Source organism: Pinus tabuliformis, chromosome 2_1 (assembly GCF_031772625.1).
Source record: "Pinus tabuliformis cultivar Carrire ecotype Pingquan chromosome 2_1, CPIR1, whole genome shotgun sequence".
NCBI classification, from domain to species: domain Eukaryota; kingdom Viridiplantae; phylum Streptophyta; class Pinopsida; order Pinales; family Pinaceae; genus Pinus; species Pinus tabuliformis.
This window is the reverse complement of record NC_142299.1, coordinates 439,475,362-439,496,359: the sequence shown is the minus strand read 5'-3', so window position 1 is coordinate 439,496,359 and position 20,998 is coordinate 439,475,362. Positions and strand designations below refer to the sequence as shown.

Here is a 20,998-nt window from a genome sequence, read left to right as displayed (position 1 = left end):
AAAAATCTACAAATTAGTTTAAAAATAATAGAAATTAGTTTTAAAAATAATAGAAATTTTGGTAAGATTATAATAAAATTTAGTATAATTTTTTGAAAATTTGAATTATAGCTGTTAAATTTTAGGATTTAAGATTTTGGGTTTTAAAGATTTTTGATAGTACTGAATCCATTTCTATTGTAAAAAGAATTTAAACACTCCAATATTTTGATTTTTAAATTTTTTTTAAAACCAGATTCCAACCAAAAAAACTAGAAATATATAGCCATATGTATTCATCCATTCTGATAAAATTAAATTTAAAATCCAAATTCTAAACTTAATAACTAAAATTTAATAAATCCATAACTGTGACATTGTTGTGCATGTACGTCTACTTCCTCTTAGCTTCTTATGGTGGATGCCGGTGGTTTTGCAGAGTAAAGTGTAAATAAGGCTACTGAAAAGAAAAGTGTAAATAAGACATATTTTATGTTGGCGAGTGTTTCTTGTGTACTGAAGGTTTTAATGTACAAGGATAGGTAACATCTGTGGAAAAAAATAAACACGATGCAATAAGCAAATGAATAGTTAGGCTATATAAAAAAACAATAATATAAACTGTGGTCGGAAGTTCATGTTTCCACGGTTCAAATTGCGGTATTGATTCTTTCCATCCAATTCATTCAAAAATAATTTAATAATAAAAGAAAGAAGAGGATAATATGGGGACTTGAAAATTACAGAAAGCAACCCTATACACTAGTATTCAATATTTTAAATAACTAGGTATTGATACACAGACAGAGTAGCAAAGGTGCAGCTGGTAACTTCATTGGAGTTGCGAGATCATTCAGTCGAAAATATAGAGGTTGAGCTCACATTCCCCAATATCTGTAACACATTTTGGTTATTGCTTCTCTGTTATTCTATAGCCAATGGCAGATATGATTAACTTGACAACAGTTGGTGAGGCTACTTGCTCGGCATCCTCCACCACATCCATATCACAGGGCAATAGCTGCAGCTATGTTTTTGATGTATTCATAAATCACCGTGGTCCTGACGTGAAGGAAGGCCTCGCCAAGCATATCTACCATCGCCTGAAAGAACATGGATTAAGAGTATTTTTGGACCAGCCAGAATTGGAAAAGGGAGATAGCGTGACTTCTCAAATCGAAGAGGCGATTCGAACTGCCACGGTCCATGTTGCAATTTTTTCTCCAAGATATGCTGAATCTAGTTGGTGTCTCAAAGAATTAGTATTGATGTTGGAGTCGGGCTCAACAATTATTCCCGTCTTTTATCATGTCAATCCTTGGGAGCTTCGGTGGACGCGGAGCCAAGATGGAGTTTATGCTCGAGCCCTGAGCATACTCCGGTGTATCCTTCTGTGTAAAGAGGACGAAAATGGAGCGTATGCTCGAGCCCTGTGCATGCTGGAAAAGAAGACAACAATAGATCCTCAAACCAATACAAAGAGGCCACGGCATAACTCGAAAACTATTGAGAAATGGAGGAATGCCCTTTCTATTGTAGCAGACACAAGCGGCATTGAACTGAAGGCGTGTAATGGGTAAGAGCGCCCCTGCTTCTCCCTTCTTAGCTTTTAATTTGGTGGATTAATAAGGATATCGATATCTTTTAGGCGTTCCTTACAGACAGACATTTATTGTGGATATTATTCAGTGACGAAGAACTGCTCGTTGATGAGATCGTTGAACAAGTTCTGAAAAAAGTTCGCAGACCACTTCTGAATGTCGCTAAATATCCAACTGGCCTGTCTGAAAAAGTAAAGGATGTCGACATCACAGTGTCACTGCAACGGCAAAGCGGGAAGCCCAGTATTGTGGGAATTGCGGGTCTTGGCGGAATTGGAAAAACGACCCTCGCCAAAGAATTATTCAATCGGGAGATGTCAAATTACGATCGATCTTGCTTCTTGTCTGATGTCAGATCAGGAAATTTGCTTTCCCTGCAGAGTAACCTTCTTAACCGTTTGAGTCTCTCGAATGTACATATAAACAACATTGATGAAGGTATGGGGGCCTTCAAAAGGCATATCTCTTTTTCTAAGCAGGCTCTCATAGTTTTAGACGATGTTGATCATATTAATCAACTAGATGCATTATTTTCCCCACTTAAAGATACTATTCATCCAGGAAGCTTAATTTTAATTACAACTCGCAATAAAGACGTGCTCACAAGCTCAGGGATCACAGAGTCCTCTATTTACACGCTGAAAGGCCTAATTCGAGAGCACTCGCAAGAACTCTTTTGCTCTCATGCCTTTGGTCGGCCCCGTCCTGCGTTGGGATTTGAGGACGTGGTGGAAAAGTTTTTGGATATCTGCAATGGGTTGCCCTTATCTCTTAAAGTGCTTGGAGCCCTTCTTTGTGGAAAATATGATTTAGAATATTGGAGGGCGCAATTGCACAAAACATCCAAAATACTTCCCAGCGATATTCAAAGCACACTTAAAATTAGTTATGACGCCCTGGATAAAGAGGAAAAACAGATATTCTTAGACATTGCCTGTTTTTTCATTGGAGACCACAGGGATACCGTCATCAGAATATTGGACGGATCCGGTTGGGAAGGATGGCTGGGTCTTCGCAACCTAGAGAACAGATGCGTTGTCGAGGTCGACAGTGAAAACTGTATAAGAATGCACGACCAGGTTAGAGACCTTGGCAGAGATCTCGCAAAGGAAACTCCTGAGCTTCGCCTTTGGTGGTTGACTGACAGCTTTCTTCATAATCTTTCTACGCGATCTCCTGTAAGTATTTTGTAGATTTCAATCGGCTTCAAAATAAAGTTGCGTTAATCCTTTGAAGTTTTGAAGTATTACAACTTTGCAAGATTGACCATCTTGTTTCTAACAGTTCGAGGTGATCAATTCAGGTGCGTGGAATTAGCATGGTTCACGGAAATGTCTCTGAACAATCTCTGGAAACCCTTGCGGACAGCTTTAACCTAAGCAGCTTAAAGCTGCTTAGGGCTGAAGGTTATTTTGTTGAACGCCTATTCCGGGCTGGGCAGGTACCACAACTAATATATCTCCGCTGGGAGAATTGCCCGTACTCGTCCTTACCTTCCTGGATTTCACTAAAAACTTTACGAGTTTTATATATACAGAAGGTGAGCCACCTGCAAACACTGTGGCAACATGAATCTCAGGTAATCATTTCTTTTTTCTTTGAAACAGATTTTTGTTTTGTTTTTCTCCAAATTATAAAAATTGCTTGCACTTGAGAATTGTCTTCGCATACCACAATGCCAGAATGTTCACATTTACAGTGTCGAACCCACTTTATTAATGTACATTGCAGGCACCTCTAGAATTGAGGGAATTGTATATTCGTGCTCCCCTTTCAAAAGTTCCAAAGTCTATTGGAACGCTGAAGCAACTCCAAAAATTTGTCTTGTGCGAGAGTCACCTAGAAATTTTGCCAAATGAATTCTGTCATATGGATTCCTTAAAACACCTTGCATTAAAGTATTGCTGCAGTCTGCAGGAGCTCCCAAACTCACTGGGGAACTTAACAGCTCTTCAAAGTCTTGACTTGGGAAGCTGTTTTGTTCTCCATACGCTCCCAGACTCGGTTGGGAATTTAACAGGACTCCAAAGTCTTGACTTGGACCGGTGCTCTACTCTCCAGACGCTCCCAAACTCGGTTGGTAACTTGACGGCACTCCAACGTCTTGACTTAGGTGGGTGCTTCTCTCTGCAGAGGCTGCCTGACTCGGTTGGGAACTTGACAGGTCTCCAAAGTCTTGACTTGGGCGGATGCTCTAGTTTGCAGAGACTCCCAGGTTCGATTGGAAACTTGACGGGCCTCCGAAGTTTTCACTTAGGCGGGTGCTTCTCTCTGCAGATGCTTCCAGACTCTGTTGGGAACTTGAGCAGCCTGCAACGTTTTCATTTGAGTGGGTGCTCCGCGCTGCAAACACTCCCAGACTCAGTTGGGAATTTGGTGGGCCTCCAATATCTTGACTTGGGCGGGTGCTCCGCTCTGCAGATGCTCCCGGACTCGGTTGGGAGGTTGACAGGTCTCCAACGTCTTCACTTGGGAGGGTGCTCCGCTTTGCGAACGCTCCCAGACTCGATTGGGGATTTGACAGGTCTCCAACGTCTCCACCTTGGTGAATGCTCCGCTATGCAAACCCTGCAGACACTTCCAGCTTGGATTGGGAACTTGAGGGGCCTCCAACGTCTTCACTTGGGCCAGTGCTTCGCTCTGCAGACGCTCCCAGAGTGGGTTGGCAACTTGACGAGCCTACAACATCTTCACTTGGGTGGGTGTTCCTCTTTGCAGACGCTCCCAAACTCGGTAGGGAAGTTGAAGAGCCTCCAAGGTCTTTACTTGGGCGGGTGTTCTGCTCTGCAGACGTTACCAGACTCGGTTGAGAACTTGGGCCTTCAAACTCTTCGATTGGGTAGATTCTCCACTCCTCAGACTACCCAAACCTCTCAGAGTCCGTTAGGAACTTGACGGGTTTCCAAAGTCTTCACTGGCGCGGGTGCAACACTATGCAGAGTCTCCCACGCTCAGTTGGAAACTTGATGGGACTCCAACGTTTTCACTTGGAAGAATTTTGGAAGGGTGTTGCAATTTACAGATGCTACAGTTGAGCATTTTGAGGTCGTTGGAAATGCATGAGGTGTTTTAATGTCTTAAAAGGCAATGTCGTAGGTATTAAAACAATCAGCGGCACGCCTCGTTATTGCCTTGTAATGAATGGAATTTTATGCAATTTAGAGATGCTACAGTTCAGCATTTTGTGGTCGTTGGAAATGGTTGATGTGTCTTCATGTCTTAAACGGCAATGTCGTAGGTATTAAATCAATCAGAGGCACGCCCTGTCATTGCCTTGTACTGAATGGAATTTTTTTTTGTATTGGAGTGTTGAATGTATCCATTCGTTTTGGTTTTTCTCATGGGGTGATAATGTTGGCCACTCTTAAAGTAAATGTTTGTATATGTATATGTTGGATGATTTTTAAGATTAAAGTTAAATCTGTTAAATGCATGAAATAGTAAAGGGATTGTACCAGCTGATTCACGTGTGGGTCCATGGGCACCACCACTGGCCTGTACACAAAGCTCCTCTCGATCCTCGTGCAATATGGCATCCATTCACTTAGCATTACTGTACTGTAGTGAGCAGTGTGCAGCTATTACGTGAGGGATAGTTGATTGTGGTAGTTTTGTTGTTTGAAGACTTTGAGAGTCCAGAGGTTTATTGAGTTTAGAGATCATTTTTCATTTTTAGGGGCAATTCAGTTTAGTTTTAGTTTAGTTTAGTTTTTTTTAATAAAAAATTTAAAATTTATGTTTTAAATAGAAAATTAATGTAGATTATAATAAAAAAATAAATATGTTGTAAAATAATTAGAAGTAAAAAATTAATTTGATTATTGATCAAATATTTTAACTAATTAATATTGACATTATTTAAAAATATATGTTAATAATAAAAAATCATTTTAATTTTCATAAATGTATATGTTATGTAAAATATTTTAATGTCAATTGCTTATATATTATATAACATTTTAATTTTTTAATGTATATATAATGAAAAAATTTAAGTTTTATGTATATACTCTATTTAGCATTCAAAAATACAATTTCAACCATGAAAAATAACACATTGTATTTTACACTGAAAGAAATTTGCAAGCAAAATAAATTTGATCCCTTTCGGCTCATGTTAAATCCGTACTTAAAATGAATTTATGTTGGTTTAGTTTTATTGCGGGCAGTGAAAACCACATCCTTATCACTGGAAGTACCCATCTCCATCTCTCCCATACATGTGCAACCACTCATGTCACCAACTCTCCCATACATGTGCAACCACTCATGTCACCAACGCTAAGTTGTTGTTGTCAAATATCTAGCCAAATTTACACACGGATAAATTTGATCCTCTCCCCTCATGTTAAATTCGTACTTAAAATAAATTTAGGCTGATTTGATTTTATTGCACTTAGTGAAAACCACGACAACCAATATTTCCAACCCTATAGGTCCATTAATACACTCTAATTTATGCTAATTTGATTTTATTGCACACAGTGAAAACCAGGGCAACCAATATTTTCAACCCTATAGGTCCATTAATACACTCTAAAGACAGTGTGTCATGCCCATACATCCATCTCTTTCTCCTCTATGCACATGTGGTACTCTCTGTTAGAAAAATAAATAGAGCGAGAGAAAGATTGTTCACACAACACAAAACACACGTGAAAACTAATACACTCTAAGGACAGTGTGTCATGCCCATACATCCATCTCTTTCTCCTCCATGCACATGTAGTACTTTCAGTTAGAAAAATAGAGAGAGCGAGAGAAAGATTGTTCACACAACACAAACACACACTATCTTATTGATCTCACGGACATTAAATATACACGAATACCCGATCTTTCTAGATCCGATAATGGTGGATCTAGATTACTAAAAATAGCTAGTACACCTATTAACCTAGGAACTCACACAATACAACTCAGGACAACTTGGAAGTCATGGAAGCATTACTTCCAACACCCTCCCTTAATGCTTACATGTAGAAAATATAAAAAACCCACATTATAACAATAAATAAATTTTTATCAGATTTGTCTGATATGGTCATCATCAACACCCACATCCACTTTGGAATCTTGCAAACACCGCTCTTTCACCACCACATATTCGAGCTGTCACTTGATCTCCATTTAAAACATAACTGCCTCTGACCATTGTTGATGAGCTTTGCAGAATTGACCCTTCTCAACCTCCGGGAGCGCAATGGGTTAGTCTTGATACTGAACTATCTTATGTGTAAGGCCTTCGTTTATGTCGGGCGCGGTTGGGCGAGCAGGCGAGCCGGGCTGTACGACGGTCGAACGAGCGCGGGCACGGGCGCACGGGCGGGCGCGCGAGTTGAGCTGCACGCGGGTAGGCGCGCGGGCGAGCGGGTGGGCGCGCAGGCGGGCGCGCGAGCTGGGCTGCACGCGGGTAGGGCGCGGGCGCGGACGTGCTGGCCTGCACGACAATGCGACGTTCGGGCGAACTTCATGCGACGAAAGTTCAACGATATTACGACACTTGGAAAATGCGATGGCACGTTGGGGAGTTTATAACCTATATGGCATAGGGATGTTGGGGGCTGGCCGACATACTCCAGAGCGCTATGGAAGGGGTGTTTAAACGTGGTTATGTGGTCGGCCCAAGAGCCACCACACCCCACTACCATGCATATATATGTTCAAGCGTTGAGAGCTCATTTGGCATAACGCATTCGATCAAGTCTCTTCACTCAAGGGTGCAGGAAAAAGTGCGCACTAAAGACAAGGAAAAGCGCATTCCTCATGCGCTTAAGGTTGTCTTTTGCACAGGTTAAGGTCGCACTTGGGATGAAACGAAGGGTGGGCAAGGTGTGCCCGTGACTTGGTAAAAGTGCAGATTTGTGTAAGGCTTGAGGAGGGGGTCTTGGTGTCTCAGGTGAGCACCCTCCCACCGTGCAAGGTATGCACAAAGGTTGTAAAAGGCTGTTTTGCCTCTATTGTAAAATTGGCTAAGTATAGACTTGGATTTTGCCAAGGATACTTGTGAAGCTTGTATTATTGAAGAAAGATTGATTAATATATATTGTTGGGCAGACTCATTGTTCAGGGAGTTGCCCCTCCCTTTATACTGTGCAATTGTTGTTCTCTTTTATAATTGCTGATGATAATGAATGAGTATGGGTGTTCATTAGTATAAAGGTTATGCATAATAATACTTGGTTGCGAAACACAAATTAAGTAAGAGAAAGTGAATTAGGCGTAGTCCATGACCATTAGTATTGGTGAAAAGAAAGTGTTCAGTGGTGCCGCACCTCGCCAAGAGCGGTTGGAAGACTACCGCAGGCCTGGAGGCGTGACATTATGGAATCAGTAGACAATTCTACAACTTGACCTTGTATAAATAACCTGTAATGACGCTCCCGGAGCACGATGGGTCACACCAACTTGACCTTATTAAGAACTACCTATGAACAATGCTCCTAGAACACGAGGGGTCACTTTAGTCATTAAATAATTCATCTGTTCTTTGTGGTTCTGCATTTCTTCTTTTTCCATTTTTCCCTTTTTAATTACCCAACAAAATAATTTTACAAACAACACTAATAAAACCACCACAACTTCACACATTATTTTCTCAACACATTATTTTCTCAACAAACTCTGCTGTCAGAACCATTAAAAATCTGCTACCACGTGGTTGATAAAATAGTCGTGTTGAACCCTCTATATGTGTGAATAATGAATAAACCATTCGAATAAATTGCTTGACTTTGAAAAATAAAACCACCACAACTTCACACATTATTTTCTCAACAAACTCTGCTGTCAGAACCATTAAAAATCTGCTAACGTGGTTGATAAAATAGTCGTATTGAACCCTCTATATGTGTGAATAATGAATAAACCATTCGAATAAATTGCTTGACTTTAAAAAATAAAACCTTTTTTTGTCAGGTGACCTTCATAAAAATAAACTTCTAAAATAATTAAGTTTGCAAGTGGCTCACGGCGCATATTCCTCTGAACGAGACTTCGGCCCTCAGAAATAATGGACAACTACGGTTTGAGGGAGACCTGCGACTCTGCTTGAAGAAAACAAACTGAGAAACTCGCTGGCAAAATCTTTAACCACTTTTGACATATATCACTGGCGAGTCTCTCTCCATCAAATGCCAACGCAAGCTTTCACACATCTGCAGAATACAGTCAAATTGGAGACGTTTTTCCTGGCATAGCTGTAATTTGTTAATATGGATCCGGTCATAAGAAAAAACATCCATTTGTTTTGAAAAGAACAAGCATACATCCAAACAGTTTTGGAGGTAGTTACGCTGGGGGAGATTTCGAAGAACCACATGAGAATTTGACGTAAGAAGGATCCGGCACACTGGAAGCAGCTACAAATAACAAACAGATCTATAAATCTACACACTTAATCACCAAAAAGAAAATTCTCACACTAAATTAATCTATGTACGGAAGCAAGGCAGCTAAGGTTTTCTATCTTCCTGGCTTTCCCACGAAGGAGTCAAGCCAATACTTGCTCTGATACCATGTTAGAAAAATAGAGAGAACCAGAGAAAGATTGTTCACACAACACAAAACACACACTATCTTATTGATCTTAAAGACATTACATATATAGGAATACACGATCTTTCTAGATCTAAGAATGGTAGATCTAGATTACTAAAAATAACTAGTACACCTACTAACATAGTAACTCACACAATACAACTCACAACAATTTGAAAATCATAAAAACATTATTTCCAATACTCTCGAACTTACCCACCACTTGGAAATTAATATTTCCAACCCTATAAATCCATTAATACACTCTAAAAACAGTGTGCTATGCCATACATCCATTTCTTTAAAAACAGTGTGCTATGCCATACATCCATTTCTTTCTCCTTCATGGGCATCTGCTACTCTCGTATTTTACCGATGGTTCTGGTTCCTCAGCTTTGGAAAAACCAAGTGTAATATTAACTTATTCTATTGATGAAGTTTTTTTAAGTTTCTGATTCATGGTTGATCCAATTGCTTTATGCGAGAATTTTTTTTTTTTATTATATTTTCGATTCAGAATTCCAAGCTGAAGAGTTTGAAGGTTTTTTTATAATATATGGAATTCAAAAAAGAAATTGTCTTAATTATTTTTTTAATATCAATTTAGTTTATATAAACATATATTAGTTGTTTCACACGATCAAAGAAATTATATTAATCGTTTTACCTAATTAAACGGGAGTTATTGTCAATATAATGATGTTGGACTCATGTTCCTTCTTCGGATGTGCTTTTCTAAACAAGCTTCATATTTATACCATTGAAAATGCATTGCATTGGTTGATTTTGAAGAACTAAGCAATGGAATCACTAATAGCCCACTGCAATTATTAGCCGTTTTGGATAAAGAATGCAATTATATTAATATTTTTTTAATTAGTTGTTATTATTGATAGTAAATAACTGGTTAGTAGAGTTAATAATAAATTTAATGAGAACAATGTGAATGTTTTAATGTATTATTATTTTTAATTTAAATAGTTAGTATTATTTGTAAATACATAACAAAAATCTAATTAAATCATTCTTTTATAAAAATTCCTAGTGTTTTTTTAATTTTTAATAAGAAAGAGAGGTTCTATTCATTTTTGCTAACTAGTTGTCATATGGGTGAAAAATTCCACAAAAAATCATGTTTAAATATCCATGAATCTCATAGTTAAAGGTAGAGTAGGAGATAAGATCATAATGCTAAAAATAAATTGCTAAGTAATTGTAAAATTATTTTAGGGTTCCAGTTGTTATAATTAATTGTAAAAAAATGATTACTTAAAGGCTAAGATCAAATTGGTAGATTACTGTTCTAATGCATTATTATTTTCAATATAAATAATTAGTGTGAATTGTAAACATATATAGACATTTTTATCATCCCAGTTGAATAGTTAGCTCCCATCATTCTATATCTGGGTATTATTATGCATTTGAGGCAAGAGAGGATTTAATAAAATTTCTCTGTTATGAAGGGTTTTTAATTTGTAGTGTTCTTGATTTCTAGTGGGAAAGACAAGATCCATTGATTTTTGCCTGATAAGCCTCAAGTGGGTGAAAATATTCCAAAGGAAAAAAATTCTTAAATATTCATGAATTGCTTTTTTGTAATATATCCTTAATAAGTGATTAAATACAATTATGAAAATAAGAGCATATGGAAGAGTTGAGGAAATATTTTTTATTATGTTTATGGGATAAGAAAATTCTAACACAATGTTTAAAAAAAAAACCTTCTCTTAATCATTTTAGGGTATTTAGCTATGATGCTTTATACCTGTTTCAAACGAGAATATGAGTAAGCCATATCAGAGAGTTGAAAATTGTATCTTTATTGAATTTAAAAAATGTTATAGGCTTTGGAACTCAAAAACTAAGAAGGTTATGTATAGTTGAGATGTGGTATTTAGAGAAGTCGAAGATGATTTCAAACAAAAAGTCCTACTAAGGGAGAAAGAACTAGAAAGACAAAATTTGAATTGAATGATGATGAATCAAACTCTACATAAGAATAAGAATTGGAAGAAGAAAATCCACAAAATCTGACACTAGGAAGATCGGTTCAAGAAAGAAGGCAGCTAGAAAGATATACTCCACCTCATTTCTATTCAAATTTCTCTTTCTTTATCACTGATAATGATCCTATAATTGTTAGAGAGACAATGGATTCACATGATATAAAACTATGGAAAAAGGTCATGGTTGAAGAAATGACAGCCTTGGACAAGAATGGAGCTTGGGATCTAATGGAGTTGTTATTTGGCAGCAAATCCAGTAGCAACAAAAGGGCGTTTAAAAGGACTTTGAATGCACAGGGGAGAGTGAAGAAATAGAAATCTTGATTAGTAGCAAAGAGTTATTCTCACATAAAAGAAATTTATTCTGGTGATATTTGTTTCTCATGTTGCCATGTTAATTTTTATTAGATTTAATTTATTTTTTGTTGTTGCTTTTGTTCTTGAAGTAGAACAAATGGACATGAATACAACATTCCTACATGAGGATTTCAAAGAATAAATCTACATGAAGTAGCCAGAAGAATTTTTTGTCAAAGGAAAGAAAGAACTAGTATGCTAGATGGAAAACTCCCTTTATAGGTTAAAACAATATAATATTTTTTTTTATTTTTTATTTTTTAATTTTGTGATTGTAAATAGGAACAACATGGCTCATTTGTGACTAACAAGAAATAAATAAATATGAATATTGAGCCTTATTTAAAGGTGTTTTTATAATTGTTCTAGCATCATTATTGTGTATAGATAGCAAAGTTTGCTTGTATCTTTTAGAACATGAATATTAAAATAGTCTTCAATAGAGCACACACTTCATATAAAATATAACACACACACAACAAACTGACACTTAGCAAAAGCCTCAAACTATAATATCCTCATCCCTTTAATTCACATTTGAAATTGTATGTGCATTTTTTCTTATATGAGTAATACACTTTAAACAAGTTGCATATCAACTATACCTGTGATATTCTTTGGAATTTTCCTAAAGTTCTTGACATAAATGTCCATGATTATAATAAGTAAATGATGTAAATGTCCATGATTATAATAGGTAAATGATGTAAATGGTCATGATTCTTTCTTTCTTTACATGCTTGTTAGTAGCTTGATGATGTCCTTCATATAGTGATCTCACAACATAGTGAAAAGGAGTCGGAGTCCTTAATAGACACTTAAATTTTCTTTTATTGTTTAAAATTTCCGGGTTTTAAGGTTTTCTATGGCCACCACATAAAGAATTGTCATAATTGAAAAAGTTATAACTCATATACTAAAGGGTTTTGTATTTTAATCTTTACTTCTTCTAATAGGAATCATTTCTCAACTTTCTTAGAAGAATCTTTGAATATTCAAAACTCAAATGTTGAGATTTATCTGGAAAGTAGTTATGCCTTTTTGTTTTTTTAATTAAATTAATTAATTAAAAAAAAAGGTCATACCATGGCAATGGTCCATAATATTATAACAAAATCTATTTATAAATTAAGATTCTCCATGGTAAGGTGGTGTTGAATCTCCATGGTTAATAATCTTGTTATATATATTTTTAAAAATATTATTCATTTATTAATTATTTTAATAATAATAATAAAAGAAGTTAATTTTTATGTTTTTTCTTTCAAAATTTTCAATGTGAAATGTATTCTAAGGTAAGTGTTTGATGTCTATCAACATTTATTAACAATTTAATTTATATGGTCATTCTAGTTTATACGTAAAAATATGACCTATTATCATCCAAAAATTACCATAAATTATTCACTTAAATCAGGATGATTATAACTGTAATTAAGCTATAACTTAATTTTTTATAAGATATAACTTAAAATTTATTATAAAATTATTTTAATAAAGCATATATTATAATAATAAATAAAATTGTGATTTAGCTTTTTATTTTCTTTTATTAAGATTAAGATGGAATATTACTATAAAGTATATAATGTCATGAATTCATAAACGCTATTTAAATTGAAATCATTTTTTATTTTTTTATTAAATTTAAAATTATTTCTAATAATAAAAATAATAATTTAATTTTAAAGCTATGGTTCTGTGTGAAATAAGAGATTTTATCCACATAACAATTTGGTTAAAAAAATAGATTTTAGAGAGGTCTGCATATTCTACTCCATCTAGATTTGAATTATGACTGTTAGCTCTGCTACTACCTTCAACAGGTGAAGGTCAAATTCGGGTCTATCTGCGTGGTTCGTGCTCAAAAAGGGACTGGCGTCAGCTGTCTTTCTCATTTTCCTTCACTCTGTTTACACTCGCATAAACCCCGCTACCTCCGTTTTACCTCTAAAGCTCCGGATAAGCCCACTTTCCCTTAGATTTCCCCTAAGTCCAACAAAGTCCTTTTCAGCCCCGAGCGCTTAACCTATGAAGCTGTGATCATATAACCCTTCACCTTAATCCCCACCGTCGATCGCGCATCCCGATCTAACGATCTCTGTGCTTTTCCCGCTCATTAACTTGGTAGCTCGTTCCACCGTCCGATCGTTCCTACCGCACGATTCAATGGCAGTCGCACCTCCCACTAACGAAACTTGCCCGCGCGTTAACTTGCAATATCGGCGGTTTTCGACACGTCCCATCTGCCATGTGTTGGGTGCCGATGGTGATCGCGTCCCCTACGTACGTTTACCGCCCTCCTCCATAAGCGGTGCGGGGAAACCACTTACCGCCATTCGCCCGTTTCCCCGCTCGTTATCATCCACGTACTTTCAACCTCCGATCATCGTCGGATCTGCTCGACTGCGATCCGACGAACCACGTTTGTCCGTCCACGCTTCCTCCCGATAGCTCCCTCTGATTCAATCTTAGCCGTTCATCCGCGCGATCCAGTGGCCAATAATTGTTCCCGTCATACTCACGCCTCCGCCATCAAGTCTACGCCACTTTTGACTAAGCTGTGCTTCCGAAGGACAATGGCGATCATTTACCAGCTCTCTGTGCAGTTAAGCTTCAATTACTACATTCAACGCATTGTACACCCGAAGGACGAGACGAGAAGGACAGCGTTAAGTAGATAAACACTTTTACTAGTTATGGAAATTTTTCCATACGACATTCCACCTATTTGAGAAGGACAACAAAGTACCAGAGAATGTCAAATTAATTTATTGAAGCAGCAGATTGTATCAGAGACCCATATCAGAGAGTTAAGGTGGTTGGTGGTCCATTATGACCCCTCCACGCATATGATAGCAGATATTTTTGTAATCAACCTCTATATATACCCAGAACACAGATGTAATGAGGGTTGATGGATGTTATTTTGATGTAAGGTTCAACTTTTGGAGACTGCAATTATTGTGATACCTGCAGCATCTGGTCTTCATTTTCAGCTAATACAAGCTTCTTTTGCTGTTAATTGCTCACTTTCCATTTATGCTATGTTCTAGGCTGTGCCGGTTATGTATTTTTCATGTGCTCTTGATGTTTAGCATTAGAGGGGCTGTCATCCCACCTCTGTGTTAGAATCTAGTATGTATCATTGAATATGCTGTGCAGGTTTCTGTTTACTTAGTGCCAGAGAGTTGTCATCCTGTTTGTGCATTAGGAAATATATTTGCAGATCTCTTTACTAGTTGCAGCCGGCCATCACAGGGTCCTGTGCATCTGCTGGTGTGGTTAGTATTCTCCATGTTCACCTAATCCTCAAACTGTGAGTAATTGGTGGTCTAAAGCCTTGTAGTCTGGGGGTGTTCACCCATGTTTGGGGTTAAGCATAGTAGGAGTGGTTATCTGGCTTGAATATGTATCATTCCTTCCATTCATCCAGCATTTTCCAACATTTTATGTTGAGTTTCTAATGTTCCCGAGCATCTCTGAGATACAACCTAGCAAAGTTTCTTGGGGTGATAACATTAATTGGCGCCATTGCCGGGGAGAGGAGATTGAAGCTCAGATTCCCTGGGAGAACGACATAGTTCCAGGTTTTGATGATAGACAAGGCCTGGACACATTTCTGGTTGTAATCATCTATCTGGCGACTCTACTGGAGGAAGAACAACCTTTGGCGACTCCACATTGAAGCTCTGGCTCAGTTTGTGAGGCATACTCGAAGAAATCCTCAGAAATCACCAGTTGAACCAGTGCCTGATCTTGAGAAGATTGTTAAACCGAGGAAAAAATCACAGAAAGGGGCACTAGGATCAGGTAAGCATAAGAAATCTCATGCATCTCTGAAAGATAAAGTTATAGTTGAAGATATACAGTTTGAAGATTTAGAGCTCAACACTGTTATTAAAGAACTCCTTCAGAGATTAATACAACCCCTTGTCCATCTAGTTCCCCTTTGAATCCCAGTCCGAAGAAAGTCTCCCATATAGTCCATAGCATCCCATTGTCTCTGTCATCCATTTCATTGTTTCATACTGCTCAATCTGCCAGTGTTCTTCCACATACCCCAGTTATGGCAGGCCAGCAAGCAACTACGAAGATAGAAAGAATTGTAGCTGCCAGGTATGGACCACTAGTCCTGCCTGTTCCTTTAAATGCTATGCCAACAGGAGAATATCAAAAATATATGCCTAAGTTTACTGGTACAGAGGGAGTGACAGCAAAATAACACCTTGAGGCTTTTTATAGTTATGCTGATAACTTAGACATAAGTGAAAGTGATGTGTGGATGAGAGTTTTTGTACAGAGCCTTGATGGAGAGGCTAGGAAGTGGTTCAGAGAACTAGCCCCTAGATCTATTGATGATATTGAAACTTTAGATGATGCATTTTTGAAGCACCGGGGATATAAAAAAGATTTTCTATATTACCATACTGAGTTTGGTAACCTGAAGAGAGAAAATGGGGAATCATTGCCTGATTTTAATAAGAGATTCAATCGTATGTATAGTAAGATACCAGCTGAAGTAAAGCCTACCCCCACCTCTGCCAAACTCACTTATGCCAATGCTTTTGACTCTGATTTCTACCTATTATTAACAGAAAGAAGATGTGCCACTCTAGTTGATATGCAGGATGCAGCACTAGAGGTGGAATCTAATATCATGGCTGCAGAAAAGCTCAAAACACATGCTGATAGAAGAAGGCAGAGAGGTGAGGCTTATTCTTCCTCTACCTCATCCTCAGAGCCTAAATTAGATAAAATGACCAAGATGATAGAGTCATTGGCTGCTGAAATATCTAAGCTGAAGGTTGAGCAGAATTCAGGAAAGACAAGGCAACATAACACATTTGCTCCAAGAAATTCCAATCCATTCAGAAGAGCAAATGAACAGTTGCAAATCATTCAGAAGGGTAAAGAACCAAATGAAGAACAGAAAGTTAAAGCTCCTTTCCAGAATGTAGTCATGGAGGAGGAACAATTTGAAGATGAGGATGAAATTCACTGTATGGAAGATAAAGGCAGTGCTACCTTTTTTACATTGGCTGAATACGAAGAATCTTTGCTGCAAGACCAAATAGGTCAAGAATGGGACAGAGAGGCTGTTCTGCAAACTGCTGACCAACAAAGATACAATCTGAGGTCAAATGAAAAAAATGTCAAGGAGAATCCCGCCCAAAGAGCTGCTGTCTGAACAGAGTCACAGAATAGCAAGCAGAGAAAACCAACAGTTGATGCTGTCATCCTCAAAGCTCCAGTTCAGGAGGTAAGAGGTTCTGACAAGTTCCCTTCCTCTTTCAGCCTTGAGTCAGAAGTCCAGAAATTAAAAATATTTGTGCCTCTGGTAGAGTTGGTAAAGAGCGAAGTGTTTAGAAAGCCTATCCTGGAAGCTCTTGAGTTGGAAACCACACAAGCCTCCACTGGCTCTGTCAATTTGCAAGATGACAAGCCTGCCATTATGCTTAGCCCCATGATTGAACCTGCTGATAATAATTCTCCATCTTTCTATGTCTCCTTGACCATTCATGACAAAATCCTCCACAATTGCCTGCTAGAAACAGGGGCCAGCCACAATTTGATGCCTAAAGCTGTCATGGAAGAGTTATGCCTTGATATCACCAGACCCTATCATGATTTATTCTCTTTTGATTCAAGGAAATTGAAATGCCTAGGATTAATCAAAGACCTGGCCATTACCTTAACTCAGCTACCCATGAAGAGTATGATTATGGATATTGTGGTAGCAGATGTCCCTCCTAAGTTTGGCATGCTGCTATCGAGAGGATGGATTAAGAAACTAGGTGGGACATTACATAATGATCTATCTTATGCCACTGTCCCAGTTTTTGGAGGAGAAAGCAGGAGATTGTACAGAAAAGCATAGTTGGCATACATAATCAGTGATGAGAAGAATCCTACCAATCATCCTATATATGCTTTGGACACCGATTTTGGAGCATGTATACTCCAAATAGAAGAATCTCAGAAGGCCTCAATGCAGATCAGGAAAACACGGAATCAGGCCGAGGGAAAGCAAGGAAGTCAAGTTTGGGAGATATTCTTTGATGGAGCATATTCCAGGGAGACTGCAGGAGCAGGGGTGGTGGTGGTATCTCCAGAACAAAAAAGCACACAACTGTCTTTTAAGCTAGCTTTTCAAGTCACAAACAATATAGCAGAGTATGAAGCTCTGATATTGGGCCTTAATGCAGCAAAAGACAAAGGAATCAGGAACATAAAGGTGTTTGGAGATGCTGATTTGATCATTCAGCAAGTAAATAAAACATTTCAGGCAAAGCACCCAAGGCTGAAAGCGTACAGAGATGAGGTATGGAGACTCAAAGATTCCTTTGAAAATTTCTATATTTCATATATCCCTAGAGCCAAAAATCAGCTTGCTGATTCCCTTGCTGTGTCTGCTAGCATGTTTATCCCTCCCATGCCTCCCAGACTAGTATATGAAGTCCAAATGAAATATAGACCATCCTTGCCTGATAATGTCCAGCATTGGAAATTTTTTGATGATGATGATGAGATAAATAGGTTTCTGCAAGTCATTGATGAGTTTTCTGAAATACAAATTGACCAAGAGAATGAAGCCTTGGAAGAAAACCCCCAATCCCAGCTTAGAAACAAAATTGGTAAAGATAGCATTGTCCAGCTTCCCAGCAATCATATTCCTAAGGGTTTAATTCCTCTAGAAAGACTGTTTGACCAGAATGATGTGCCTTACAAGGCTGCCCAAAAAGAAGATCAATCTGCAGTCTGTAAGCATGACATAGGGAGTCCAGGTCAGCCTAGATACATAAATCTGTCTTCCCATCTATCTGCTGACCAAAGTTCTGAGTACTGCAATTTAATGAAGCAATTTGCTGATGTGTTTTCCTGGGAGTATAGTGACCTGAAAACCTATGATAAAAAAATGATTCAGCATAAAATCCCTCTAGAGAAAGATACCATTCCTTTCAAACAAAAGCTGAGACCAATAAATCCTATGCTTCTCCCTATGATTGAAAAGGAAATTAAAAAGTTGTTGGCTACCAAAATCATAGTCCCTCTCAGATATTCAAAATGGGTAGCCAATTTGGTGGTAGTGAGGAAGAAAAGTGGAGAAATCAGACTGTGTGTTGATTTCAGAAACTTAAACAAATGCTCAAAGAAAGACAATTATCCCCTACCCAAGATGGAGCATTTGCTGCAAAAAGTCTCAAGAGCCAAAGTAATGTCTTTCTTAGATGGATTTTCAAGGTTTAATCAGATTGCTGTGCATCCAGATGACCAAGAGAAGACTGCATTCACCACTCCTTGGGGCACTTTTATGTATGCCAAGATGCCTTTTGGGTTGATGAATGCTGGAGCCACCTTTCAGAGAGCTATGGATATAGCATTTGTGGGAGAGAAGGATAAGTTTGTCCTTATCTACCTTGATGATATAACAATATACTCCAGCAGCCATCAAGATCATTTGCAGCATTTGAAAAGGGTGTTCCTGAAGTGCAGGAGGTTTGGGATTTCAGTCAATCCTAAAAAATCTCAATTTGCTTTAGAAGAAGGCAAGCTGTTAGGACATGTTGTTTCCGTTGTAGGTGTCTGAATTGACCCAGAAAGAGTAAAAGCAATACAGACTTTGTCTGTCCTGAGATCAAAGAAGGATATTTAGTCCTTTCTGGGCAAAATTAATTTTGTGAGGAGGTTTATACCAAATTTTGCAGAACTGGTGAAGCATGTTACCTCCATGTTGAAGAAAGGATCAGAGGTCAGATGGACTGATGCAGCAAGAAAATCATTTGAGTCTATTAAAAAAGCCATTATGGAAGCTCCCACTCTAAGCAGCCCAGATTACAGCAAGGAGTTCCATATATTTTCATTTGCCTCTGAAGACACCATTGCAGCAGTTTTATTGCAAGCAGATGAAGAAGGCTCAGAGCATCCAGTGGCATTTTTCAGCAAAAACTTAAGGGATGCTGAACTGAGGTATGACATTATTGAAAAACAAGCATATGCTCTTATCAAATCCTTGAAAGCTTTTAGAGTTTACATTTTGCATTCCAAGATAATTGCATATGTACCCTCTGCTGCAATAAAAGATGTCTTGACACAACCTGATGCTGATGGAAGAAGGGCTAAATGGATTGCAAAATTGATTGAGTTTAATATAGAATTGAAGCCCACTAAACTGGTCAGAGGTCAGGGTCTTGCCAAGTTGTTAGCTGAAGAAAATTGCAGAACATTGGACATACATTTCATGGGCACAATTGTAGAAAATGGTCAAACAGAAGAAGAGGAAGCAGCTGAACCAGAGAGAAAGCAGTCGGTGGCCGAAAATCTAGCTTCTTGTGATTGGTATTCTGCAATAGTTAAATTCCTACTCAAGCTAGAAACTCCTCCAGGCTCAAGCATAAGCCAAGCAAGAACTGTAAAGCTTAGGGCAACTAAATATTGCATTAATGAAAATCTGCTCTAATGGAGGGATCCGTCTGGAGTGCTTTTGAGGTGTCTGGACAAAGAACAGTCAATGGAAGTTATATAGTAGTTTCATTCCAGCATATGTGGAGGGCACCATTATTGGAAGACTACAGCCCATAAAATCCTTAGAGCTGGATATTACTAGCCCTCCTTATTTTCTGACATAGTTTCATTTGTTAAATCTTGTGACAGGTGCCAAAGATTTGAAGGAAAACAACAGTTGAAGTCCTTGCCCTTAAAACTGATACATGCAAAAGAACCTTTTCAGCAGTGGGGCTTGGATTTCATTGGAGAGATCAATCCACATTCCAGTGGCCAGCACAGATGGATATTAGTAGCCACTGATTATTTTACTAAGTGGATTGAAGCAATCCCTACCAGAAAGGTTGATCATAAGGTGGTCATGAAGTTTTTAATTGAAAATATCATTACTAGGTTTGGTTGTCCACATAAATTAGTCACAGATAATGCAGCAGCATTCAGGGCAAAAGAATTGGTGGATATGTGCAATTCAATGGGTATTAAACTGGTTCATTCCACCTCATATTATCCTCAAGGCAATGGTCTAGTAGAATCTTCAAATAAAAGCCTGATAAGGATAATTAAGAAGCTGCTGGAAGACAATAAAAAGAATTGGGATTCCAAGCTCAAGTATGCACTGTGGGCTGACAGAGTGACCATTAAGAAATCCACAGGGAATTCTCCATTCAAGCTGGTATATGGCACTGAAGCTGTATTCCCAATTCAGTTAACTCTCCCTGTGGCAAAATTCCTTCAAGAAGAGTAGAACGAGGAAGAAGACATGGCAAAAAGGATCACTGATTTAGTAGAGGTACATCAGATTAGAGAACAGCTGGTTGAAAAAGCTGTAGCACATCAGAAAAAGATCAAGGATGCTTTTGACAGAAAGACAAAGACAAACAATTTTCAGGTTGGAGACTTGGTGCTGAAGTGGGATGCATTGAAAGAGAAGAAAGGCAATCATGGGAAATTTGATGCTTTCTGGACAGGCCCTTTTATCATTTCTCATATTCAAGGGAACAATACCTT

The 20,998-nt window shown here is 38.0% G+C and overlaps 1 protein-coding gene across 1 annotated transcript in view; it reads left to right on the top strand.

Annotated features, from left to right (window-relative positions):
* Positions 1-917: 917 nt before the first annotated feature.
* Positions 918-20,998, top strand: part of LOC149200812 (uncharacterized) — a 51,114-nt gene continuing 31,033 nt past the window's right edge. Inside the window, 5 exon segments of the mRNA XM_089401083.1 lie at positions 918-1,555; positions 1,669-2,758; positions 2,884-3,159; positions 3,312-4,529; positions 4,532-4,586. Of these exon segments, the coding sequence (XP_089257209.1) occupies positions 918-1,555; positions 1,669-2,758; positions 2,884-3,159; positions 3,312-4,529; positions 4,532-4,586 (3,277 nt within the window).